We start from the raw sequence: 27,889 nt of genomic DNA on the forward strand, positions 1-27,889 counted from the left end.
ATGAATGAATTTTATCTAGGTGTAATACAAAGATGTAATATTGTTGAAAATACACATTTTTGTAAAATTTTCTGTGGTTAAAGGAATTGGGGTAAAACTAGTTATTTGTATGTGGTTTATGCTTGAAGTATATTCAAATGTTGTCAATTGTACTTCGTTGTTCTGTAGTTTAATGTACTGTATTCAGTTGAATTTTTATGAATAAATATGTAGAAAAGAAAATTTATAATATATTTGTAAAGTTCAGCGATGCGTAAGTATGATAAAATTTATAATGCCAAATTCATGAATTGGATAGTGGTACCTGTACATTTATGCTAAATTACACCAAAAATCAAGATGTAAATATTGCTGAATGAAGTACTTTTAAGTCTTTTTGTAAAAAAAAAAATGTTTCGAATTTTCATTTTTCTTTTAAATTTAAATTACAATTCAGCCCATGCACATAGGGCTTGTGTAGGATGTAAATGTATACTGAGTAAAGTGACAATCAATCACTTTTTGATATGAAAAAGTTAAAGAAAGTGAACAGTGATCGATCCCCAAAAAATCTATAAACAATACAAATCTTTGAAAAGGGCATAAAACACGGACCCTTGAAATTACGAGGTGGGATCAGATACCTGAAGTGCTTTCCAATATCATGGAGTACTGTGTTCTCTGTCTTTACAGAGACCTAGGCTCAATGGCTGATGAAAGAATGTCCAGCGTATGTTGGTTGTGTGTCCTCTATGTACTTTTAGCAATTTCTTCTCCAGAACGACTCAACCAATTTAATTTAAATCTAAACAATGTTCTCTGGGGAAAGGAAATTCAAGTTTGTTCAAGTAAAATCTAGAGTGTATGGGCAGCGAGTTAATACGATATTGTAGTTATTTGAACTTCATACAAATCTCTTGGTGAAAATATGCATAAACTCTCTCTTTATTAAAATATGAAAGAAAATGAATCAGATACCAGAGATATTTTGACAAAATTAAAATTTTCTTCATATCTGCTAATATAAAATATTAAAACCAAACAATAACAACCACGTAAAGTGTGTACAGTTAAAATCAAAGTACACTACTTTAGTTGGCAAAATAAAAAAAAAGTCTAATACACGATCTCGTGTTCTTATTTGTACATGTAGACTTTTAAAGTCGTATGGTAAAGTAAGCTGTTATGAATGAGAAACGGAAATAACACACTTGGCTGAAATAAAATAAGTCACTGTTTTGAACTTATACCTATTATCTTATGTCTATTTTTGTGCGAAAAAAACATGCAGTTGCTTGTATTGCGAAATTTGGTCAATTCATTGAGTGAAACACTCAGCAAACACCGTGCAAAAGGACGGACACACACAAAAAGATATTTAAAGTAAGTTATTTTTTTTTACATTCCAAAAACACATTTATTAATTCATCAAAATAGAAATTTATTGACGCTAGAGCGTTTCCAAATCCGTGTGCACACGCTTATTATAGCGAATACGCTTATAATGAATTGACGCTTACATTAAAAGGATTTTCACTCCTCGTGACTTTAAAATATATTAGAAAACTTATGGATGTAACGAATTACGCAAATAACGAGCATTTTTAAATGATCAGGAATTTTGATGCTCTCTAATTGGTCTAGACGCTCTTTTCTGAGGTGTACCTCAGCGTGAGTTCACCTCAAAATAAGGTTCCGGGACGTTTATTCGGGTTTTCCATCTTGACTAACCATAGAGTTGCTTATATTTTTGGGAAGAATAAAATTGCGGGTTTTAAAGCATGTGTCGTTGTGAATGTAAACATGACAGACTGCCAGTGCCGAAGAGACTAAACTCCTTTCTTAGTAAATAATAGAGTATTTTTGTGTAATAATATTGTTTTCCACTTTTAAACATTTGTTTGTTAAAATATAATTATAATGTGTTATTATACTACGCATTATAATTATATCTATTTATATTTGATGGAGACAAGAACTTAAGTGTTAAAAATGTTGTAAAATTCCTGATCATTTAATAAAACGGGTATTGACTTTAGAATTCGGTCTACTCGTGACTAACCGGACCTGATCAAGTATTTGTTAACCTGGGCCTTCGGACTCGTTCAACCAATACCTGACCAGGTCCATATAATCACGATTAGACCTCATCAAAAGTCAATAATTGTATAGAATCGTCCGTCCCTGGCACTTCGTTAAAATCGTGTTATATCTATTGTTTTCGAATTTGAAAAGTATTTTCAGCTTAACGTTCTAATTTCCTGACAGGGATTGTTGAATTAAAATATTTTTCAGTGATGCAATAATGTATTTATACATGTACTTTAAAAAAAGTCATGTTTTGATAAAATAACAAAAATTTAAAGTCACCCTTCAAATGCATTCAAATATTCATCGAGAGATGTAGGCGACATGAGATTAAAATTAATAAATACTCCTTCAGACATGTTACATTACTTAGTTTTTCATACGCGTTACAAAATAGCCATGTGTTTTTTAACCGAGACCTAATGGAACCTGAAGTTACTTAAGAAATTTTTAAAAAAAATCAGATGTATTGACGATGTTTTATCAATTAACAGGAATTACGTCCATTCATATGTCGATTCCATATATCCCAGAGAACTTAAAATGAAGACATCTACCACATCTGTTTCATATTTTGATGTTTTACCGACTATAGACGATAAAAACCACCTAACAACTAAATTGTACATGTATGACAAACGAGATGACTTCATTTTTTCCATCGTCAACTTTCCTTATTTATAAAGTAATATTCCGCTTTCACCTACATATTGTGTTTACATCTCCCAACTTAGAGAGTGCTCTGAGTTAGATAACATTTTAAACCGATGCAGGCTACAGACATATAAGTTGGTTTTAAAGGGATTTCAAAAATCTCGTCTTAAGTCAGCAATTCGTAAATTTTATGGCCGTTATAATGACTTCGTTAGCAAATATGACCTATGATTGGGATGTATTTTGGCTGACGTGTTTCATACCAATTGTTAAACATTTGTCTTTATACTAAATTTGACTATGGAATGTTCCGTCTACGTGATCATACACAGGGTTCACGGCGGGTGTGACCCGTCAACAGCGGATGCTTACTCCTCTTTGGCACCTGATCCCACCTCTGGAATTTCCGTGATTCCGTGTTTAATGCCTTGTTCACAAATTTGTATTGTTTGTAGATTTCTTTTGAGTTCGATCACATTTCGTTATCTTCACGTATTTCATATCTTATAATTTAAAACAAAAGAAACTTAGTCGTAAAATTTACATATTCTTTTTTTTTCTACAAAACAGTAACAAACCTATGTTGAAAATATTTTTTCATATAAATTATGTGGAATATTAACAGGTCTGATGAATTACCTGATTGGAGGCCAAGACCGGAAACCGTAAATTACTGTAATTACGTGATCAAAGATTTCCTTCCTATAAACATCTGGTTTCTTATGTATTTTGTATTTTTAGCAAAATAAATAAAAAAGATAAAAGAAAACTTCCTACATTTCTAAATAGTTAATGTATTGATCAATCACTTTAAGGACAGAGCTAACTAACGAAAAAATTGATGCATGGATTCCTTATATATTTTTTCATTAAAACATTTTTGTGACGTCACCTTTTGTTAAACCTCGTCCAGTCAATTTCTTATTGTCCTGCACTCCGTACAATAAATTACCTGTAGGTGTCCAATAAGATTCAACTTACCGGTCAGCTACAGGTTACATTTAAATAAAAAAGAAAGGGCGAAACAGACAAAAAAAAAAAAAAAAAAAAAAAAAAAACAGCACTGAAAAAAAAACTCGGTCTGATAAATCAAACAATTTAATATGAGCAATGTAGAAAATTAGCAGCGTAAATTATAAATATTTCACAAGATAATCCTACTGAAATGTGCATGAATAATCCATGTGGTAAACAGAATGCCTCAAAGGAAATGTTGAGGAATCAATGGCATCGAACTTTAATTTCTATTAATTCACCGTTAATTACTCTTTATTTTACATTGATACACGAAACATTCTCAGAATTTGGGGACACAAACGAAGAATCATATGTACGAGTATGGTTTCCTTACACACATCCTTGGGCTTTTTTCCTTAGCTGAACATCCATTTTTCTTCCTTTAACTATACCACTCACCAAGTATCAAATTATTCTGTGATGTAAATCTGTATTTTCGTTAGTGGTGACCAGTTGCCTTGTCAGTCCCACACAATCTGAGCGAGTCTCTGTCGTTGCTTATAAGGGGTGGCTGGAGTTAAATCCTTCAAAACAAAACCTACGCACAAGCAAAGGAACTTTTGGAACTGTTAGAGAAAAAATATCAAAAATAATCTCCGATATTACCCTGGGAAAAATCAAGCTTCAGGAGTGGTTGGAGTAAAATCCTTCAATTCCTTTTGCTTTGATCAATCAAGAAAACTGTGTATTGCAAACTCCGAAATGTAAAAATATCTCCGGACTTTTCAGTAGAAAACTTCAAGCTTTAGCTTGCATTTAAATTTAGCGTTTATGACAATATCAAGAATACCTGAATTGAAGTTGTTTAAAAATGTACGTCCTCATTAGTGTGGCGCTGTAAAATGAATAAATTTTCAAGAATTTAACAGAACTAACTTTTACGCATGCGTAATACATAGTTTAAAATGTCAACATTTTAAACTATGGATTACGCATGCGTAAAAAGTTAGTTCTGATAAATAAGACTAAATAAAGTTAATGTACATAATTATTTATCCAAATAAATCAGTGATTCGATGATTCCTACAACGGTGATAAATACATAACTCGTTTTCTTTGGCTTAACTTAATGGACAGTGCCAAATAAAGTCACTAAAGCAGAACGAGGTTTACCTGTATGTGTCCAATAAGTTAACAATGGGAGTGTTCGACATTGGTGAAATGTTTTAAGTAAGTTATAAGCCTCAAACTGACCATTATATCAGATATTAGACTCTCCTCGGCGCTAACGCACCTCGAACCGTCTAATATCTGACATAACGGACAGTTTTCGGCTTATAACCATTACATATATTTAGTTATTAATGTTCCAATTAATATTAAATATCTTTTTAAAAAGTAAGGAATTCAAGACTTTCTACGACTCTTACATATTTGTCATCACTCTTGTAAATCTATACAATTTTTTTTAAAAAAAATTATAGCACATTTTTGTAAAATGTTGAAGAAAAAATTTAAATCTTATTCAACATTTGATTATTAATAAGCCAAGGTGAATTGACCATTTAGATTCATTTTCCCTTTAGCAATGCAGCAACGGCTTTTTTCATCTTTTGTTTCTTGTTTTTCAACGATTTCTTCGGAAAAAAAATATGTATTGGTACCCTATTTTGAAAATGAAATAGGTTAACTCAATATTAACACTTTTATCTGATATAATTGTAAGAGCATCTTTTTCTATAGTGTATAGGAAATTCTTAATGAAGCTTTCAGCATAATGATGATAGGTTGCATAGACAATATTTCAACTATTAAATACGATATTTTGGCTAGACATTTCAAGTCTTACTTTTGCTCAAAAACATAATTCATTATTCAGTTATGTATAACTTTGATCATACTTAGTATTTTTTTTGTTTTTTGGTATTTCAGGAACCTGTATAGGTTACTGGGTCTTAGAACCAAACTTCTTTAGAAATGGAAGACATCAGAACAGGGCTTGTTCCCGTCTTCATTATGTGGATCTGTTTTATTAGGAATGGTCAAACAATGTTTCAGCCCCATCCAAAATGCGAACAAATTTCGGTTGCTATGTGTAAGGACTTATCGTACAATTATACGGTCATGCCAAATTCATTAGGTCATCAGAAACAAATAGACGCTGGATTAGAAGTATCGCAGTTTTTCCCCATTGTCGAAACCCAATGCAGTCCTCAATTAAATTTTTTCTTATGTTCGTTGTATTTACCGATGTGTTCAGCAGAGGGAAAACCGATTCCGCCTTGTCGCTCCATATGCAACGCGACACGAACTGGATGCGAACCACTGATGAACAAATTCGGATTTCAATGGCCGCAGAGGTTAGTTTGTGAAAATTTTTCAATAAATCGTACTTGCGCTCGAGAAAATATGCCTCATTCTCAAGAAATTGCCACACATCCTCCAACAATCAAACAAAGACCCACAAGTTATAAAAGTTCTGCCAGTATGAGCCTGCAGACATTGTCCCAGCCATATGCAAAATGCCAAGTGATTTCGGTAGACATGTGCGAAGACATGCCCTACAATTATACAATATTGCCAAATACTTTAAATCTTCAAAGCCAAGATGACGCGGATTTACAGCTGTTAACATTCGTTCCTCTAATACAATCTGGATGCAGTCCTAAGCTTAAGTTTCTTTTATGCGCATCGTATTTACCAATGTGCACAGAACAAGGAGAAACTATTCAACCCTGTCGCTCTATATGTAACGAAGTTAGAAACGATTGTGCACCAATATTGGAGAGGTTCGGATTTCTGTGGCCAGAGAGTTTAGCATGTGAAAAACTTCCTGAGAGTGGTACATGCTCTCAAGAATCTATGCCTGATCAAATAGAATCAAACAACCATCCTTCAGTAAAAGAGGGTAAATATAATATTTTCTTTTATATCTTTGTATGAAGAGAGAAAGACAAGACAAAAATTCTTTAATTAAATATACAGGCATTTTGTGAAATTTTATCTGTACAAATTTAGATTTCGGTTGCTATAGATTTTATCTATATAAATTTAATTTAACAAAAATATCATAAAAAAGCTTACATGTAAGCATGTTCATGCAGGAAGCTTAAACACCTTTTTTCTCTATTCAAATTCTGAGCAAGGTGTAAAAGAAAAGTATTGAAAAAGATAAAACGAATACATGGTCAACTATTTCCTTTGTTGATAAAGTCAGCTTCACAGTTTCTATTTTTTTCTATTTTCCATTTGTTTTAATATCCTACGGATATACAAATTGTATTGGTAATGATCATGATGATAATCATAAAAACTTACATGTAAGTAGCAAACAGAGGTATTAGATTATATTCAGTGATTATAATTGATACTACAGTCATTACGTATACGTCGTTCTCTATTCGTTAATTTACGTACATTGGCACATTGAAATTTTAAAATATTTATGAACGGGTATTTTTGAAGCTGTTGTTACCGGTTCGAATGTTAATATCCGTAGCAGTCTCCAATGTATACGTTGCCTGTTACTTTACTACAAAGGTCGAAATTCGGTTAATTTTTTGAACGTACAATTTATGGTGAGATTATGGAACAGTTTGATGATTTAAAATTGCAACATATCAGTAAGTATCATTAACATTTGGAGGTAAGGTATTTTTTTTAATGTGAAAAATGCTGAAAAATTCACTTTTTGTGAAAATAGAGGATTCATTCCTGTGCAAATCGAAATACTTCCTCAAAATACATCAATATTTGATTTGAAACTTATCTCTTTTGTTTACAAAGAAATGTTGAAAAATATTTCCCAGAAGTGTCCGTGAATGCATATGCGACTGCAAATGATTAAGTTATAAGATAGACAAACTGCAAACTTCAAGAATTCACTTCCACAAATTTTGATGAAAAAATGGGAAAATGTTAACAGCAGTAAGTAGAATTTTTTTTTTTCAAAAGCATACATATTTAATGTTTAAGTAAAGATTAATATTTTACAGTAGCTTTGCATAATTTTCCAGTACTTTGTCAAGTAAAAACTATTTCTGAATAAGTCTAAGAGGAGAAAATTATATTTCTTTTAGAGTATGATGCTGTATTAAAGTTATATCAACGGTAAACAGTGGCACTGTTTCAATCGAACGTGTTTAAATGGTTGTGGAGCACAGATTCTTTGTACAGAAGGTATACTTTCAATAAATGCCTATTTCAAGGTTTGAAATTAATTTCGAGGAAAAATGTTTTCCCTTTAATTTACATTTACAAAATACATTAAGTAAGTTGATTAATACTTGAGTGTTGCCTGGCGTTTGGAACTGCATGTAAAAAAATATTATTACCTTGAGATGTGTTTATCTTATTAACAGCAGGGGATGATCGCTCCTCCATTGCACCTGATCCCACCTCTGATGTTTTTGGAGGTCCATGTATGCTCTGCTCTTGATTTGTATTGTTTAAATGGACTTTTGAGCTTGAACACTGTTCGTTATTTCCATATATTTCATACCTGTCACAAGAATTACAAACAATCTGCAGAAAGAGTTTTTTTCACCTAGATATAAGTACGTTTGCTAAATATTGTCATATGATTTGGATGAACATATGGCCCAGCAATTACAATCTTTTTGAAATGTTGCAAAAAAATCTCTGCGGCAAAAGAATGATATTAAGTAAATGTGCTTGAGGAAAGGCAAAATATACCTGGTTAACGCAATAATTCATGTGTATTTCGAAAATTAATGGTGTACAAAACATTTCCTTAATTATACAGGTATTTGTGCCTCCCCCTCCTTTATTACATTTTTTTTCAAAAATAAAATTTCTGTAAAAATTATTTTTGAAGGATTTCAACCAGATTCCCAGTTAATAGCTGGCAGACAACTTGTTGATGCAGTTATTGATATTTAAGGTATTCATAATTGATATTTTTTCTTTGAGTAAAGGTTGTATTCTGCGAAGTTTGATATTAAGTGTAAGGATGATATAGAGTGCATTGCTCAGTCATAAACAACCGCCCAATGCCGGGGAGGCTGCTGTCCTGTTTGAGAGGACCTCCTATCTGATAAAGGTAACATTGAATAAACATGCAAAAAATCAGCATTCAGTTTTCTTTAATTCTTTTTGTGCAGACAATATGAAGGATAAATATATAAATTTAGATGAAGTGAACATCTTTTTTGCAACGGAATTTTTTTTACTTCATTTTTGATTTCAAGAAATGGAAAACACCCACTGAAACAATGTTTGTCTGACATGAAGAAAGCTATGGCCGATCTATAAAAAATGGCGTCGTCTATATATTTATATATTTATTATACCTCTGTGATTTTTTTTTTCAATATAAAAAATATGACGAATAAACCTTATAATATATGTTTTCTTAAACAGTCCTTTTGTGGAATAGTTTCTGTGCTATTTGCCCATGATGAAAATAGTCATCAAACTATCCACCGGCAGCATTCCGTCTCCCTCACTTTTCGTCTTGAAACTCCTCTGGTTTTATCCGGATTGTGACATAACAAAAGTAAAGTCGGCTTAGGTATAACAAAACAACTATTTACTGACTCTTCGGACAATAGTACATGTAAGTTTATCGATCGTACCCCTCGATAGCAACTATTTCCCTCGGCTGCGCCTCGGAAGATAGTTGCTGTCTTGGGGGACGATAAATTTGCTATTTTCCTCATAGCTAGTAAATAGGTGTAAAATATTTTCCTTTTGTGTGTTTGTAAAGCAGAGCGAAATTTGAAGGTTATGTTACCCGTCCTCTGTCTCTCTGTCATATTTTGTATCTTGTGACTATAAGAGATAAGGATTAGATATTTTGCTCAAGAATTCCAAGGCACAATAGTTTTATAAAATACATTGTTCAGTGAACTCGTATCCCTTAATTTTGTCCTTTGACCTACTTTTCAAAATAATTTGAAGTGGGGATATACATCATTTAGACTGTTTTACGATAACTGTGGTACTTTTGAAGGACAAATTGATATAGCTTGGTGAAATATGACATAACAGCAATTGTTTAATACATGCCATTTTCTTTAACTCTAAAAAAATCTTTTCCAGACGTTATTAAATTGCCCTGCAAGAGACCAGTACCGCAGTTATTGTGAAATGGCTGATGCTTTGACTTGACCTTTTCAGGACATTTTTAGGGTAAATAAGGTTTTAATTTCGGGGGGGGGGGGTCCAGAATCAAATATCATCACGTGAATGGAACTTTAAGAGATGGATGTGATTAAGAATATGTACTGATAAGTGTGATGATTGTGTACAGTGTTTATGATGCAATATTTTTGACAATAAACATGCTACTAAATATATTTTACATGAAGGTTCTCAAAGTATATCAACTTCATGAACAATATATTCTTCATACGTTTGTACTTATCTTTATAACAATCTCAAAATAGTAACATTCTTTTTATTATATTGGCACGAGTTTTGTCACGTTATTAGACACCTTCCATAATTCTATTGAATATTTAAAGAGTGGGAAAACATCATGAAAGTTTATTTTTGTTTCATGGAGGTCTAAATAAGACAAATGATTATTTTCTATAATAAGAAATTTTTGCACACCTAATGTTGGATATTAATTATGTAACAGTGTCACTTTTTGCATTCATATTTGTAGACGTAGCTAAGAACAGAACCTGTTTCTTTGCCAAGCGCTCGGGACTAATTGAAGTGAAAATTACTGGTCTTTCTTAGTAAAGGTCTAAAAGTGAAGCCCTTAACTGGCATCCGGTTACATTTCATATGAGCCAAACATTTTCTTGAAAAGGGACTTAAATCTGCAAATTAAAGATGGACCAATGCCATCGTGTTGGCATTTTGTAGTAATATCAATATTTTTTTGATATGCGCAGTACAGTTAAGGCAACATTTTCTATAAAAAGGCACCAAAACGAGACACTTAAAGTTCAACCGTCTTATTTTTTAGCATGAAACTCTATCTGAAATATCTTAATGGCTTTATGAAGAGTTTGTCCATCGCTTTTCACATCGGTATTTTTTGTCATCATGTGACCCTCTAAAGTCACGTGAGCTCCGATTTTAGGTCAAAATATGAAATGTCAAATTTAACCAAAAAGTGCAAGGGCAAGGCAAACAATATTTGAACTGCACAAGGTTTCATTGTGTCCCTTGGTATCTATCCTATCGAAAAACTGATGCTCATTCAGTCAGATTTCTGAGATATTTAAGTTAATCATTGAAAACAAACACCAGTATTCAAAAATAGGGTATTTTTCATCATTTAATCGGAAATTTTAAATTGCCTGATGAATTACAAAGAAATGAGCATCACTTTTTAAAAACTATACAGTAAAATAAAGAATTTAAAATAAAAACCTACCTCTTGGGTTGTCGCCTTGCCCTTGCACTTTTTTATTAAAAATTGACATCTTAACACATTCATTCTAAATATAGTTTTCAAACGCATCATTGACCCAGCATGGGAGATAACTCTGTGGTACTTAGTAGAGTTTGTGCACCTCGCAAATTTTAAACAAATACCTACGGACTGCGCTAGGCTTTATTTCACTAAATCAAAACAGTATGCATAAAAAAATCTTTGACTTTATTTTGTTTTGTATATCTTCGTTCTTTTATACGCTACACAAGACGTATTTGACACCTACCGCATTTCCTCCGTTCGCCTAAAATTTGCCGCAACATCCATCATGTAAATAAATTCGAAAATGCCCATGGTTAAAAATATTGAAAGATTCAGTCATTTGTAATAAAAATAAAAAATAAACAGCCCTATCAATGATTAAACATTTATTCTTCCTCAGTAGACACACAGAAAAATATCTCCAACAGAACTTAGTAGTTTTTTTTTTTTTTTTTTTTTTTTTTCATATGTGACTATTTTAGTTATCAAACCTTCAACTGTTTATGGATTCTAGACTACGTTAAAAGTTTTAAGAACAGAAGGAAGGGATTGGGGTGCTTACTCCTGTATTTAATAACCTGTTTTCCTTTCTACAGATCTAACCCCCCCCCCCCCCATCACCAGTTTGCCTCTGGCTCCTTTGATACCATATACTTACTGGCATGTTAAAAATAAATTATTAAACAGTGTTCACATCAGGTTTTACTTATTTGGGTATTGTAGCACAAATCATATCGGCGTAGGGGGGAAGGGGGGGCTTTAGTCTCATGTTTTTGAGTAATTATCAATCAATGCGCAAACAAGATAATCATAGTAAAAACTTTGTAATACAGAAACAGATACTCTGTTAAAGAACAGATGAACACAATATACATACTAAAATTTAGATCTTGTTGTACCACAAAACACGGACAGGCGCATACCAGAATGGAAGTGAAATGTACGCAGAGAACGGCTGGGGTCCGCTTTGAGACCCCCAGTGGGTCCAGATGAGGGCCCAGGGGCGAAGTCCCTGAAAGCTCATGGTTTTTATCAAATATTTCATTCAAAATCATGCCATTTCGATTTTCTTTAGAAAATACAAGACATAGTAATATTGTTTTTAACACAAAGTTAAATACTTCCTTGCAAATTTATTGTACATGTAGAGGCTGAATATTTTTTTTAAAAAGATATATTGGTATCATCCTTCGGCAACAAATATAATTAATAGTTTCAATTTTTAACAAAAATAATATTTTAAATCATATTCTAGTGGATCACAGCATTCAACGGTTGATATTTTCTCTAAGTTCTTAAAATAAATTATCAATGTGTTGTAGAAGAATTACAAATTAATGAATGTTTTATTTGGTTTTGGCAATGATTTAATAAAACATTACAATTTTTTTTTTTAATTTTTTTTTTTATAAAGACATGGTAATATAGAATTTGAATTTGAATCGAAACAGTATGAGATAAAATAATTTGAAACACAAATATTTCCTGGATGGTATTGATATTTTTTCTCTTCTCACAAATCTCTCCCTCCCCCCCCCCATTTTTTTAAATTTGTAAACGATGTGTACGCACCTGCATATTTGCATATAAGCAGCTACGCGCCTGTCAGAATACATGCAAGTAAAGATACTCAGATCTTAACAGCCTTCAAACTTTCACACCATTGTACTGTTAAAAATTCAAAGTATTAGTTATCTAGAAAATTTATTTAATTAAAAACAGCCTTTCAAATTCAAAGACAAGCTGTGAAGGGATTTCTGAGCAGGTGCAAAATATTTCAAACAGTCCACAGTTCAAACAGTTCTTCTGGATGAAATCAATTCTGAAAACAAAATGAAATACCATTATGGAAGGTTCATTGGTGTTTTAAAAAAAGTGATACTCAAAACAATGCATTGAGTAACATGGAAAGCATTTACATGATTCTACTGTTTTTATTATCAAAACATTTCAATAATCTTGCTAGGAAAATGTATGGTTTAGAGCTTATATGGAGCATACCTTTTTATTTTATTGGTGGAAACACTTGCTGCCTGAATGAATTGTTCAAATTGTTTGGGAGTAGCTACAACACAATATATATATAATGAGTGAAAAACATAATGATTACTATTGTAGAATGAAATGACATTGCATTGTACAAAACAAACCATGCTATACTATATTACCTGAAATTCATAAAATAGATGGAAACAAACTTTTGATACAAAACTTTTCTGGGAAATTGAAACCTATGACATTTGCAAAAGTAGAATTGGTAGCTATACTTAATTTAAGTAAAAAAAAAATCAATATACTAGAGATAACATTTAATTCTTTCACCTATGCAACATTTAAAAAAATATTCAACACTGGCATACTATAAAATTAATGTGAAATGCTTTAGTGTGATCATACCCAGTGGAGAAATTGATGCATCTATTTTGATAGTTCTAGCTGATGTAAATGCTAGTTTTAACCAGTTCTGTGACAGCTACAATGACAAAAGAATTACACATATAAACAGTACATAAAAACATGTATATACATATAAGACTGACTTAATGTACATGTAGTCAGACAAATGAAAATTCAAACATTTTATCTTCATTAATGTAGAAATTCTACAAATTTACAGCCTAGTGATATAGATAGTACAAGTTCTATGATGAATTTAAAATATGAAGCACTGGTAAAAACTGAAATCTTAAAATTCACATATTTTTGATTGCCAGAGGTAAAAATTAAAATTTATAGGGTCTTATACTCTTGTATGTACAGTGCACATACATTGTATACTGTGCAGTTTGACTTCACAAATACACTGTAAGTGTGACTGCATCTAAATTATACTATTTGATATCATGACGTGCTGTGCTTATATTATGTTACATGTTTGTACATGTATGCCAAAGGACAACATCATTGCATATTTAAAAGTGTGGAACTTTCATAATGTGTGTTTTTTTGTGTATGTGTGTGTGTGTGGGGGGGGGGGGGTACACACAAGGCACTGCATTGCAGTTTGTGACGGACTGTAACAATACATCTTATTGTACATGTTCAAGGTTATTTTACATCGATGTAAAGAATAGTATGTCTACATGTTAATACCTATGCACATACACACCTTAATGAACAGAAAGGGACCTAGGGAGGTAGTGCGGATCGTCTCAGTTTTCCATGATTTCCCGAAATAACGTCATCATTTTCTCATCAAAAAGATAAACAAGGCCCAGGTCTCTTATTTTATCCCTATTCTCTTTAAAGATTGCCTGATTGTTGCATTTATCCACTGCATATCTCAGCTGCTGTCGCCACGTTTTTAGACGTAAACAACATTCCGTGTCACCGAGTGCAAGCGCTTGGCTGAAGCCGAATGCAGCCAAACGACACAATAAAAAGAGAATTATTTCGAAGACGTGTTGTTACTATATAAGAGAAAATCACTAATGTTTATTTATTTAAACCTGAAAAATCAGACATTCATTACAAATTCTCGCAATCATCATTAAATAGCTTTTTTGAGCTCTATTTCCTTATACGGATCTATCAAGGCGGAGCAACTGTCATGACGTCAAACCTCATTATGACCTCATTACCATATTATCTTCATGTGTAGCCTTAACTGTACTGCGTGGATACATTTCTTTGATTTCTGTGGAAGGGTACAATGCACAAATTGATTTTTAGCCGGGCTTATTGCTCAAAGAGCAATTGCCAGCAGGGACCTATATACTATATATAGGTCCCTGTTGCCAGCTATTGACAGCCTGTTCAGGCTGGAAGTGTCGACCCCACCACCGCCAAATTAAAGTTACATGTAAAAATATAGTACTTACTCTCAACCACTTTTGAGATAACACAATCGCTAAATAAAGCAACAAAAATTAAAAGTTTTATCTATACAAATAAACATTAGTAGTAATGACATTGAAAACTTCAGTCCTAGGTCAAACACCATAGTTCATTTGCGTAAGGTTTTTTATGGTCAATGTTGTCGTAGCCTAATTCTCTACAAAGACAGTCGCCCGCGTGGCGCAGTGGTTAGAGCGTCTGCTCTAGAGTCGCGGAGTAAGGAGTTGATCCTTACGTCGCGGGTTCGAATCCCACTGTGGGACGTGGAGACCGGTCCTTCGGATGAGACCGTATAAACCGAGGTCCCGTGTCGCAGTAGGTGTTGGCACGAAAAAGATCCCTCACTGCTCAATGGCCGTAAGTGCCGAGCATAGGACAAAATTTGCAGCTCTCCACCGGCAAGTGGTGGCGTCTCCATATGAGTGAAAAATTCTCGAGAGGGACGTTAAACAACATACAATCAATCAATCTGCAAAGACAGAGAGAACCAGTTTTTGTTTACATGCGGTGGTGCCATGTTAACTCTGACCCTGATAAATTCGGACCGTGGTATTAGGTCCCATAATTGATTGTTTATCATTCATATTGATATTTTAAAATAAATTTTTCATAAAATTAAAAAAAAAATTTTTTTTAAATAAGATGTCATTGATGCCCTTACTTTTCTTAGTATCATTTTTTTAATTGTTTGTGTTACGTATTTTCCCAGTGTCTTAAATTCTTATTATTTGTTAATACAATGTACATGTATGATTCACGTAAAAAATTCTACTCTGTAAATGAGCCCGGCTCTCTGTACTCCTGAGTACTTTGATTGTTTGGAATTGATGAGTCAATAATAGAATATGTTTCCCGGCTGCCAGTTTATTCACTTGACCGGTGTGTTTTCTATCTTTTTCGACAGCAGATACGAGTTATTGAGGGGAACAATATACCCTATTTACAATGTTGCTAAATCCTCGAAGTGTTGCAGAATCTATGCGGAATCTTATGTATTTTTATATTTTCCAGCTTCTATCTTTAGATATTTTAGAGATAAATGCAATGAGAAATGTAGCACAGTTTGCAAGAAAACACGCGGCTGTGACCACTTGACTGTTTTCTGTACAGAGTAGGCAAGGCTGACTGGCAAAGCAGGTCTGTAATTATGATAATTGAATTTCGATAATACTTACTGTTTTTAGACCCTGTTGAAACTTTTGATTTTGGTATATTTCTATTTCTAACCTTTGATGAATGATAGTAAAAAAATATTCAAGTTAATAAAAGGTTGCATTGTCTTTTGTGTGCAATAATAAAGATTATTTTATCCCGATTTGATTAATCTTTGTCTATATGTAAAAGTATTACCGTTTCTGAAGTAACGTTTTAAAGGAAATAATTTTACATATAGTTCTATTTTGTTTGTGGTTAAAGCTGTGGCAGTATGATACTTTTCAGCAAGTGGTAATCATGTGACTGTTATGATTTAATAAGTTATTATATGTCATTTTTACAGCTGTGCAGAGATGGAGCAGAACACAGCAAAATTTTATGAGAGTCACCAATTAAAATATAACTTACAAAAATATTTTTAAGACTGGCGGTAATGATAAGTTAAAAGCCAAGAGCTTGGTAAAAGAAAGGAAACTTCTGCATTATTTGTTATTAAATGAAACAAACCAAAGGATACTTTAAACTTCCGTTCTTATTTGGGGGATACGGTGGGGAAGGGGGTGGGGTCGGGCTATGCAATGACCATTACATGTATTTCGTCCCCCCCAAAAAAGCCGTTCATTTGACCACACTTTAACCTTTGAAAAATCATATTTATATTAATTTTGACTTTAACACTTAATGAAAAATGATTTTCTTTTGCAATCTCAATTTTCATTTTCTTTGCAGGTAAATGCATAAATTATAAAGGTGATACGCAAATAAATAGCTGACCACTCTTAATCTGCTTACTAGTACATATATTTATCTTTAATGATAGAAGGCGCCAAATGCGTTCACTGGAGCAATTTATAATTAGTTATTTTTTTATTTTATTTATTTTTATTCCGTAAAAGCCATTTTAATTTTGAGAAGGAAAAAGTTTCCTTTAATTTTTTCCGTTTTTATAACCGAAGGACAAGAAAGACCTTACAATTACATCTTCTCTGACCCTTTCCACAAGTTCGGAAAAAAACCTCGAATGTTTGTTATTTTTTTTCTAAAAAAAATGGAGTAGCTTCCTATTATTCGGATATTGGATAGACAGAGTTGAGTGTCCCTTCTATAGTATATTTTAGATAATATCTTTACATTCAATGAAGTTTAGCTCTAGACTCCAAAGATAAGAGGCTTCCTATAATTGTTTTAAATTTATGAAAAAGGGGGGATGTCTTGGATGCATACGTAAGGCATTTAAGGTTGTTTTCCCTGCTTGTAATAAACGCTCAGGAAGTTGCGTTGGGAGACCTTGAGGTAGACTGCTTCCCTGACTAAAGCGCCCTTAAAAACCAACTTGTATTTCCTAGAGGCAGTGCTCCTTTGCTAACCCTGACGTACGTGTAAATATGAAAGATTTATGATGTTTGAAACCATTGTCGTATCGGACTGTTTTGACGGCAAAAAAATGTACACTGGCAAAATAAAGGTTATGACATATACCAGTAATCTAGTTCTATCTTTGATATTAGAATACTTATGTGTGGAGTGTTAAAGTCATAAGATCGGTGTCAAGATTTTGTAAAATTAATAAGCTAAACGGAAATAACACACTTGGCTGAAGATATAACTAATTGTTATGTACTTTAGATATATATAGTGTCTATTTTATGCTAAAAATGTTCATGTATTGCGAAATTTGCCTGACCAACTTATCGTGTGAAACTTGTAGGGATCTCCGCAAAAGGACTGGAAACGCACACAAAAGATATTTCAAGTATCTGTAAGTAAATTTTTACAAACTGTCACAATTTTATTTATTGCTTTATTGATTTCTTTGTTTATGAAGTAATATTCGCTATCAGCTGGATATGGCTTATGTCTCCCAACTTATTCGCTACTCAAAAGCATGCTCCGAGTACGATCAATTTTTAAACCAAGGTAGGCTACTCACACGTACGTACATAAGTTGATGTTAAAGGGATTTCAACAACCTCGTTTAAAGTCAGCATTTCGTAAATATAATGATTGATATAATGACCATATTAGCAAATATGGGTCGTATGGGTCACTGGGTCGTATTTTGGCTTGCTTGTTTCATACTTGTTGTCAGACGTCTGTTTTTTGTACTAAATTTGACTACGGAATATTAACGTTCAGTCTACTTGATCAATACATAGGATGTGACTGGTTAACAGGGGAAACTTACTTCTCCTAGGTATCCTGATCCTACCTGTGGAATTTCTAGGGGTCTTCTTTATTCCCAGATTTATATTGTTTGAAGTTTTTAGGAGATCGACCACTCTTTAGTGTCTCCACCCTTTTTTCATTATATAAGTATAAATTTTCTATCATGCGTCATTTACAGCTTTCTGATATTCAAATTTATAAGAATATGGAGACAGCAAAATTACAAAGCCACTCTTCTAATGTACTCTTGCACGTGACGTTGAAACAACAAAACACAGAAACGTATATATTCAAATATATATCACAGAACTATTTTTGAATTTAATATCGATGTTTGTTTTAAACACTTAAGGAGGGATTCTTGTCTGGTTTCTGACTAGATGAAATATTCAAAGTATATTTGCTTACATGTTTTGTATATTTAGATGTAAGAGATTTAAAAGATCATATTTTTCTTTCCTCATCACAATTGTACAACTTTGAATAGAAATGGTAAACTGAGTTTGAAATCTAGCAGGGACTATATTTTTGGCGGAATGGCGGCGTATGAAAATATCTTCTTTTCTGCCTCTCAAAATAATTATAGAACAATGAATTTAGTTATAATTTTTACACGATCAAAGACTTTTAGAAAAATTTTTAAATGTAAGTGAAATTAATAATAAGGGACTAAAGTTTTAAAATATATCAATTGAATATGATTTTCCAAGCAAACTACAATTATGTTAGCTTTTAAAAACTTCCAATCTAAGTTCAGATTTGAGACAAAAATTCGTAAAAAGTGTTTTTTCTCTCTTACTAAACGGTCAAAACTTTTTGTTTTTATATCATTTTGTACCTTTATGTGACAACTTTACCATATGAGCCGTCCCATGCGAAAAGGGCCCTTAAGGTAAAAATTTTCAAAATTGACTTTTTAATGGATTAAGGTAGATTATAGTGTAAAATAACCAAATATAAAGTTTGATTCAAATATTCAGAATAGTTACTGAGATATAGGGAATCAAAGGTTAAGAAAATGTTAAAATTACCTTGAAAAATGACGTTCAAACTGACGCTTTTACATTGTATATCCCTCTCAGAAATATTTGAAATATGTATCTGATTAAAAAAAAACATTACTTTATCACACGAAAATATGCATGAAAAATTTATGAATAAATCTCCTGCCTTTATTTTACATGCAATATTTGATATAGTTGTTCTCGTTAAAGTATTATATCTAAATTATATACTAGTTGTCGAAACCGTTTCATTGTTATTTGTTTAATTTTATAAAGAAGAGGTGTTTTGGACTCTGTATTAGACGTAAGTTACATGTACATTTTTGCATGTCACATAAATGTCCATTTTGGTCAACTGTAAAAGACATGATTTTAAAAATCCGATAAAAAATTAAATAAAACACAGATAATGGTTTTATATCGGTAAATATCCGGTATGCTTTTTTTTTTTTAAATAATAACGTTATACACTCGCGACGTCATGTTACACTGTAGACGTGAATATTGCTCTGATATACGATTCAGAGAAAAGTAAATATTAAATAAAAAACAAACAAATAAAAGATATGTGTTTAGATGTTTTACAGACTTGTATTTTATTTATTTGTAGTTTATGAAAAACAATTTGTTCAAAAATTTTAAAAAGAATCCGTAAGATAAAACTGATAACATCGCGTCTTCTTTGTAGTTGTAGAGTTCATTGTTTGATAATTTTTCATCATAAGGATATAATTTTTGTTGTTTTATTCATGACCTAGATGAATTTGTGAAAGAAAGTTAAGCTTGAAGGGCGGATACAGAAAATTGATCGGCAAGAGGGGGGGGGGGGGCATCTGCAGTAACACAATCCAGTTAAAATTTTCTGACAAGTTAAAGAATGAAGTTTGAGGAGAATTTCTGACAAATTAAATGAAGTTTAGGGAATGGGGATATGTACCTACTATACTGGACATATATGTATTCAAAGTCCTACATTGGTAAATATTGTTACAGGCAAATAATAAGTGCCGAGACAATCCCTTCCCCACTTTACATGGGTAATACATGTTTCTTACGATATTGTACATATTAGACCATCTGTCAAAATTGGCTGATTGCCCTCTCCGCCGGCTAAAAATGGCCCGACTCAAAACTCTTTTAAGCTGCCAGGAAGCATTTTTTATTGCATTTCGGAAAACAGATTTTGGAAATTCAGCATTCATATCAAAATTTTCTGGGGGAAAAAATTCTCACCTACCTACCGACCCACTTTTTTCGTCCTGGGTCGGAAGAGGGCATACAAACATTATTTTAAAGTTGGTCGTATTCCCTGCAATATTGGCGTAAACCGTCACAATATTTGCACCGCCTATTTGCACTGTACCGACTTATAAGCGGGTCAATATTCGTATGTCTTGCAGTGAACATGTGATCTCACAAAAACTAAGGATGAGGATATAATTTTCATATTATCATCATACCCTTATACGGTCATTATAAGTTCAGAATATATTTTGAAGTTTGAAGTTTCTTTTATGTCATAATGATTCATAATGTACCCCCCCCTTTTTTTCGCTAAATTTCGTTTGAAGAAAAAAAATTATAAGCTTAAGCCTACATATTCTTCCATCCATTTTGTGGTTCTCAAATTTTGTGGAATTATGACCGCTTATAGTTTAGGTCCAATAAGATATGTAGTTGATCGGGAAAGAAGGAATGAGTGGCGCTGCGAGCCGGAAGTAGTTGTGCCGTATTCCTAGGACTCTTCCCGAAATCACATATTACCATGTATAAATCCAAAGTAATGAGTAAATCAGTTTCTGAGTTTATGAAAGCTTTTAACGATGGACGGCAATTTTAACTTTCAAGAAATACATGCAGGGACACAGACGGAAGTGGTCAGTAAATTCGTCGGGCCTCCGTACACATACAATTTAGATACTGGTGTATAACAGAGTTCTTTGATAACAATTAGCGAATTGATAAAATGACATGCCTCGAGTAAATTACAAAGTCTGTGAAAAGCTTTGATAAGAAGGACATGAAAGAAGTTTAAATTAAATAATTACTTGAATGTTTTTTATATAGGACTTTAAAAAGTGTTGAGGGCAATTTACACTAAATACATATTTGTAATTAAAATTGATAAAAAGAATATAAGTTTTAAATAATATTCAAAGTAAGATTTATTTTAAGAGTCGATTTTGCACGGTGATAGAAGTGTTTATCTCAGATTTAAAAAGAAATCAAATTTTCTTCACTGACACTAACAAGCTCATAAAATTTTGACATGTTGTACTAGTATTTGTGAAATGCCCCTTGACCCGAGGTCTATAAATTTGTACGCATTTGATATTATTGTATCTATCAACTGAGTAACCTCTGGTTGTATCGCCGACATTGCTGAGCACTGCCATTTTAGCTCATTTTTCTTTGGTCGAAAAGGGATTAACCCCCTACCGAAATACATTTCTTTTTTTTGGGGGGGGGGTCTATATTTAACTTGTCATTTTACCCCCCCCTTTCTGAAAAACGTTGTTACGTACATGCCTAAAGAAATGGCCAAATATGATTCATTAAAAAAATAAGCAGTCATTCTTCCTATTTATCAATTAAAGATTAAACTGAACTTATTGCAAACCTTCATACACAAAAAAGTATTTATTTTCGTAACCTTTAATTCAGACAAACACTGCATCTTTGGAAGAAATTAAAATAATAATCAGATGCAATATTACAGGGAAATAAATCTATATTCAATCTTTCAGATTTAATTTCCCCGTATTATGCTTTTGGGGTTTTATAAATACTGACTCATTATTTACTAGGAATTAAATGCAGGCATGTTGTTTGGGGGGGGGGGGGGGTTCCATACATAATGTTTCACTGGTAATTGAATGATATAGAATGAAGATGTTTACTGAATGGCTAATTGCACCCTCCTCTAGCAACCCCCCCCCCTTTTTAGCAAACTCAAATCTTCCCAAAGATTGCATAAAAAAATCTGATCAATTTTTTTTTCGTTTGGATCATTTACTTTTTTTTCCTCATTTTTTTCCGCCTGGTCCAAGACTTTTAACAAATGATACTAGATTTTATTCTCAAATCTCAAGAAATATATATCGTAGCAAACAAATTACTCTCGTTCAACCACAAGCTAGGCTGTCTCCATAAACAGTAAAAACTGCTTCTTTACTTGAATGAGACAACAAACACAATGACCGTGACGAAGGCAGATCGTCAATCGCCTTTATACACACGTAATAAATGTTGTTTTGAAAAAAAAATCAGATTTTTTTTTCATTAAATTTAATGCTTTACAAGGAATCAACCTTTTCAAACTTCGTCATTTGCTACATGTTGAGCTGAACAAAATTTTAATTGCATATATAAACTGGTTTAAGATTTTTTTTTTATTTATTGTTAATTATTTTAATTCGGTTACTATGTATTTGTGTTAAAAAGGATGTGTACATGCAGACGTATATATCGATCATCATGTACAATCGCTTTCAATGTATAAAAAATTGGATAAAAAACTACACCTAAATATATATATCAGCAAAATTTAATATTCTACATTGGAAATGTCCATTTATATGGAACTTAGCTCTAAAAATTCATATTTTCTTTTTTCCTTGATATTCTATTGGCTCTAAATGATATAAACAACAATGAAAATAAGTTGATAGCGCTCAGGTTAAAATGTTGCCGAAAAATATACAACATACGCAACTTGCATTTTATGACGTTATCTTTACCGGCGTTTTTCTCATTATGACGTCAAAATACATAAGGGCCCTTTTCGCATGGGACGGCTCATATGTGAAAATAAGAAAAATTTAAATATAGGAAGCATATAGAAATAACTAAAATATCTTAAAATTTTAAGAAAAATAGAGAAAATTCGGATTAGCCAATATCCATTTTAGTTAAATTATTTATGTAAATTTGGTAATATCATCTTATAGACCCTATATGGTAATATCTCTTTATGCAAAAAGAAAAACATTTAATTTATTGAAGTAGAAGTAGGCATCGCATGATTGGTAACAGTAATTTTTTATTCTTAATGTCCAGGGAAAAGGTACTGACCTTGACCTGACCTTGCCTCTAATATAAAACGGTCAAATTTAATCCAACTGATACCATCACTTAGTGATATTGTCTTCTTGATTCTGTGAAGATTTCATTGATTTTTAAATATGAGAAATAAGTGTTCTTATGAGAAGAATCCCTCCTTAAAATGTTTATCTTTATTATACCAGAAAATAAGAATAATTGATAAAGTATTAATATCTAATTAAAATTTTAAAAATTAGTGATTTCTTGTCCATGCACATGGAAAAATTTACTGGTTGCCAAGGAAACTTCTTTGACCAGGTTTCCATAGTGAACATGATCCAAAACATTTTTTATTTTACATCCAAGGATCATAGTGCAAGAGAAATTTATGTGCATGTGGAAAGTTATCGAATTCTGAGAACTTCAGTGTATCGCTTATATAACACTATTGCATGATTTTTACATAGAATGGTACATTATATTTGTTGTGACAGTCTTTGATGCAATTCGTTTATTTCATAATGTTGTCACATATTAAAGTTAGAACCAAGACAAAACGGGATCTAGTTACTTAAGATATTAGAAAGTCAATTATATAATATATCATTAAAATTAGATATTGTATAATAATATAATAATAATAAGAATAATAATGCTTTATTTAGAGAAGGTAACCCGATTAGTAAAAAGCACTATTCTTCCCCGGGGCCTTCTACAATTCAAACAATATACATCAAACGGTACAATCAAGCATATACACTGTACATGAAAAAGATAAGCTCATTATTTGTACAAATAAATGAAATTATAGGACAATAAATAAGTCAATATACATAACTTAGAAGACGTGGTTTACAATAATAACAACGATGACATTTATAATAATAAATTACAGACGTTGGCTAATTATAATTTTTTCCAAATTCTTTCTAAAAACAAGTAAAGATGGTGATAATTTAACATATAATGGTGGGCTATTCCATAACTGTACGCCTGAATATTGAAGAGAGATTGTAAATAGAATTGTTCGATGCTTTGGTAATCGAAGATTATAATTTAATTCCGAACGCAATGAATAGGAATCGGAGCTATGAAAAATAAAAATATCCCGGAAATATTCAGGGCTCATACCATAAAAAGTTTCATACAATAAAATACACTAATGAAATGTAACTAACTCAAATACATTTAAGCATCCTAATTTTTCAAACAAAGGCTTAGGTGGTTGGTCAGGTGCTGCATCAAGAATAATTCTAGCAGCCCTTTTCGGTAATGAAAGGACAAATGACCACTAAGCAAATAACTTTGAAAGTAAAACATGGGAAAATATAACTAAGATGTGTTAAGGGTCATCGATACTGTGAAAAGAGTGATAACTCCTTTATAAATTAAGTTGAAATGTCTTTTCCATTTATGCCAAGTAAGCTATGCTATAATTGCATGTATTTTGCTTATACCGGGGTATAATATTTTTTTTAATATCAAGAGTTATAGCAACAATTTTATATTTTCAGTGAGCAGGGAGTGTACGAACCTCAAGTTCTCCATCAACAAATAACAAAATAAAGAAAAATTCGGGTTTAATTTCCAACCAAAGGAAGAAATTTTTTTTTTATTTCAAAAAATAATTATTTGGAATTCTAATAATATAGTTTCTCTGGAAACATTTTAATTCGTGCGGTCCAATGTTTGTGGATAATACAAGTTTTACTGGTTCATGTGGTGGTCTGCATGGCGTAGTGTTTAGAATGTTTGTGCCAGAGTCGCTGAGTAAAGGTTTTGTTCGTTTGTTTGCTTGTTGTTTAACGTCCCTCTCGAGAATTTTTCACTCATATGGAGACGCCACAACCTGCCGGTGGAGAGCTGCAAATTTTGACCTATGCTCGGCACTCAGGGCCACTGAGCAGTGAGGGATCTTTTTCGTGCCAGCACCTGCTGCGACACGCGACCTCAGTGTATACGGTCTCATCCGAATGACCGGTCTCCACGTCCCACAGTGGGATTCGAACCCACGACGTAAGGATCAACTCCGACGTAAGGATCAACTCTTTACTTCACGACTCTAGAGCAGACGCTCTTACCACTGCGCCACGCAGGGGACTGAGTAAAGGTAATGATCCTTATGTCGAGGGTTTTAATCCACTGAGTGACTTGGAGACCGGTCCTTCCAATGAAATGTTTCAACAGTGGTCATATGTCGTAATACGTGCTGGCATGAAAAAGTTCCTTGCTTCTCAAAGGTCGTAATGGCAGACTGCAGGTCTAAATTTGCAACCTTAGGAGGGCAAGTGGTAGTGTTTTAATAGAAGTGAAATATTTCCAAATGGACGTTAAACAAACAAACTGGTTTAGTGTGGATGTAAATTCCTGGGTAACATATATAATATGAAGTATAAAGATAACAAACTGTTATCATGTTAAAAAGTCAATTAAAAGAATACAAATCAGGAGCAGAGCAAACACAGACCTCTAAAATATTACAGGTGGGATCGTGTTTAATGGAGGAATAAGCATCCTTTGTCGACCGGTCACACCCGCCGTGTGTTCATTGTCAAGATTGGGTAAATGGAAAAATTCGTAGACAATTCAGTGTAAAAATAGATGCCTAACAAATTTGTATGAAAAACGTAGGTCAACATTCGACTTTATGCTACATTGTATTTGTTGACATTATATCAACCATATAATTTGCGAAAAGTTGACTTTGAACGAATCCGTTGAAATCCATGTTTTTCTTCTTCTTATTTGCCAGTAGCTTCTTTTGTTTCAAAAAATTGTTCATATATAGAGCATGCTCTTGCGTATGGAATCAACTGGGAGACATATAAACATATTCTGTTATGTAAAGTTATACTCAAAATGAGTAATTTTGTGTATTTTCAGGAAGTGTTCCAAATTCCTGGATATTTGAACCGAACAGCCTACTTCCTTATTCTATAGAAATGACAGACATCAGAACAGGGCTTGTTCCCTTCTTCATTATGTGGGTCTGTTTTATTAGGAATGGTCAACCAGTGCTTCAGCCCCATCCAAAATGCGAACAAATATTGGTTCCTCTGTGTAAGGACTTATCGTACAATTATACTGTCATGCCAAATCTTCTACACCATCAAAAACAAGAGGACGCTGGGTTAGAGGTACACCAGTTTTTCCCCCTTGTCAAAGTGAATTGCAGTTCTCAGTTGAAATTTTTCTTATGTACGATGTATGTACCGATGTGTTCTGCACAAGGAGAAGCGATTCCGCCTTGTCGCTCTATCTGCAACGAAGCTAGAGATGGATGCGAACCACTGATGAGGAAATTCGGATTTCAATGGCCGGAGAGTTTAGCTTGTGAAAAGTTTTCAGAAAATCGTATGTGCACTCGGGAAAATATGCCTCCTATTCAAGAAATTACCACACATCCTCAAATAATCAGAAGTACAAGTTCTAGTACAACTTCTCAACCATATGCAAAATGCCAAGTGATAAAAGTTCCTATGTGTAAAGACATGCCCTACAATTATACAATATTGCCAAACCACAAAAATCAAGATGATATTGGTTTACAACTGTCTACATTTACCCCCCTTGTGCAGTATGGATGCAGTCCACAGCTGAAATATTTCTTATGTGCATCGTATTTACCAAAGTGTACAGAACAAGGAGAAGCTATTCGACCCTGTCGCTCCAATTGTAATGAAGTTAGAAACGGCTGTGAGCCAATATTGATGAGGTTTGGATTTCTGTGGCCAGAGAGCCTAGCATGTGACAAACTTCCAGAGAGTGGTACTTGCTCTCAAGAAGCTATGCCTCGTCAAATAGATTCATCTACCAATCCTCCTCTAAAAAGAGGGTCAGGGCCTGATTATTATTCTAGTACAAGTAATGCTGCAGAAACTGCAACCCGCTCTCCTGTAATCGAAGGAGAAAAACATGTATACAATGCAACTATACCAGTACGGTTTGTGACGTTTGTTTCTTCAACAAAGGGGTCAAACAATGGCAATACCTGCTTCTCTGCAAATCTAATCCTTTATGCGTGTGCCATTTTTATGCAATGGACTTGTGTGCATTCTACGGCCGGGGCTAGTTTTATTTGAAAGGATGCATTTTTCGAAGAGACGTCTTTGAAATAGCAGTTTTCTTTTTTCTTTTCCTTTGTTACTAAATATGCTGTAATATATCTAATAGTTATATCAGTATATAGAATCAAATTCTGAGAAAGTATTTTAATGTGTATGTCCAAATTAAAAAGTAATATGTACATGTATGTCCAAATTAAAAAAGTAATTTATATGCCCATGCAAATTAAAAAGTGTAAATATATTAGTAAACCATGGACGAAGGAATGAGCAGTTGTATTAACTGACAGATAAATTTATTTTATTCCATTTTTTAAATATCACTACTTCTACTTTTTCTCTGTATCGTGTGCCATCTATATATGGTAATAAATATAACTATAATTCTTTTAAGTCTAGTTATTTCAGATGTGGAAGCAGGGGCGGATCCAGATTCATTTTTCATAGGGTTCCACATTAACTCTTACAAATGCCAGACTCGGCCTAAAAGAGGAAATAAGGGAGACAACTTGCCCAAATCCAAAAACCTAAAAATCCTATTT

At 32.9% G+C, this 27,889-nt stretch overlaps 1 protein-coding gene and 1 long non-coding RNA gene across 4 annotated transcripts; one reads left to right on the plus strand and one right to left on the minus strand.

Moving 5' to 3' along the window:
* The first annotated feature begins 1,282 nt into the window (after window positions 1-1,282).
* LOC133201145 (uncharacterized) lies at window positions 1,283-27,735 on the plus strand. 3 transcript variants are annotated; one of them, XR_009723054.1, is made up of 6 exons: window positions 1,283-1,362; window positions 5,611-7,605; window positions 7,758-7,857; window positions 8,616-8,740; window positions 15,939-17,828; window positions 26,167-26,212. XR_009723054.1 is itself a non-coding variant. In XM_061336929.1 (6 exons), exon 6 carries the CDS (start codon window positions 26,226-26,228, stop codon window positions 27,363-27,365), a length of 1,140 nt encoding a protein of 379 aa, XP_061192913.1. In that variant the 5' UTR covers window positions 7,418-7,605; window positions 7,758-7,857; window positions 8,616-8,740; window positions 15,939-16,051; window positions 17,778-17,828; window positions 26,167-26,225; the 3' UTR covers window positions 27,366-27,735. The 3 variants fall into 3 exon arrangements, 2 of the variants coding, with proteins under 2 accessions (XP_061192913.1, XP_061192912.1); XM_061336929.1 differs by lacking the exon at window positions 1,283-1,362 and having other exon boundaries at window positions 7,418-7,605; window positions 15,939-16,051; window positions 17,778-17,828; window positions 26,167-27,735; XM_061336928.1 differs by lacking the exons at window positions 1,283-1,362; window positions 5,611-7,605; window positions 7,758-7,857; window positions 8,616-8,740 and having other exon boundaries at window positions 16,252-17,828; window positions 26,167-27,735.
* Window positions 12,765-14,367, minus strand: LOC133201163 (uncharacterized). The gene is made up of 4 exons (XR_009723059.1): window positions 14,187-14,367; window positions 13,475-13,550; window positions 13,079-13,142; window positions 12,765-12,899 (listed from the first exon to the last, which is right to left on the minus strand). It is a non-coding gene; the product is annotated as an uncharacterized LOC133201163 (long non-coding RNA).
* Window positions 27,736-27,889: the final 154 nt, after the last annotated feature.

This window comes from Saccostrea echinata, unplaced genomic scaffold, assembly GCF_033153115.1.
Source record: "Saccostrea echinata isolate AGI-Se365-2 ecotype Australia unplaced genomic scaffold, CSIRO_AGI_Sech_v1 ptg000042l, whole genome shotgun sequence".
NCBI lineage: Eukaryota > Metazoa > Mollusca > Bivalvia > Ostreida > Ostreidae > Saccostrea > Saccostrea echinata.

Excerpts from the sequence above, each read along its gene's own strand:
- LOC133201145 (XM_061336929.1), top strand. The coding sequence starts at position 26,226 with ATGACAGACATCAGAACAGGGCTTGTTCCCTTCTTCATTATGTGGGTC.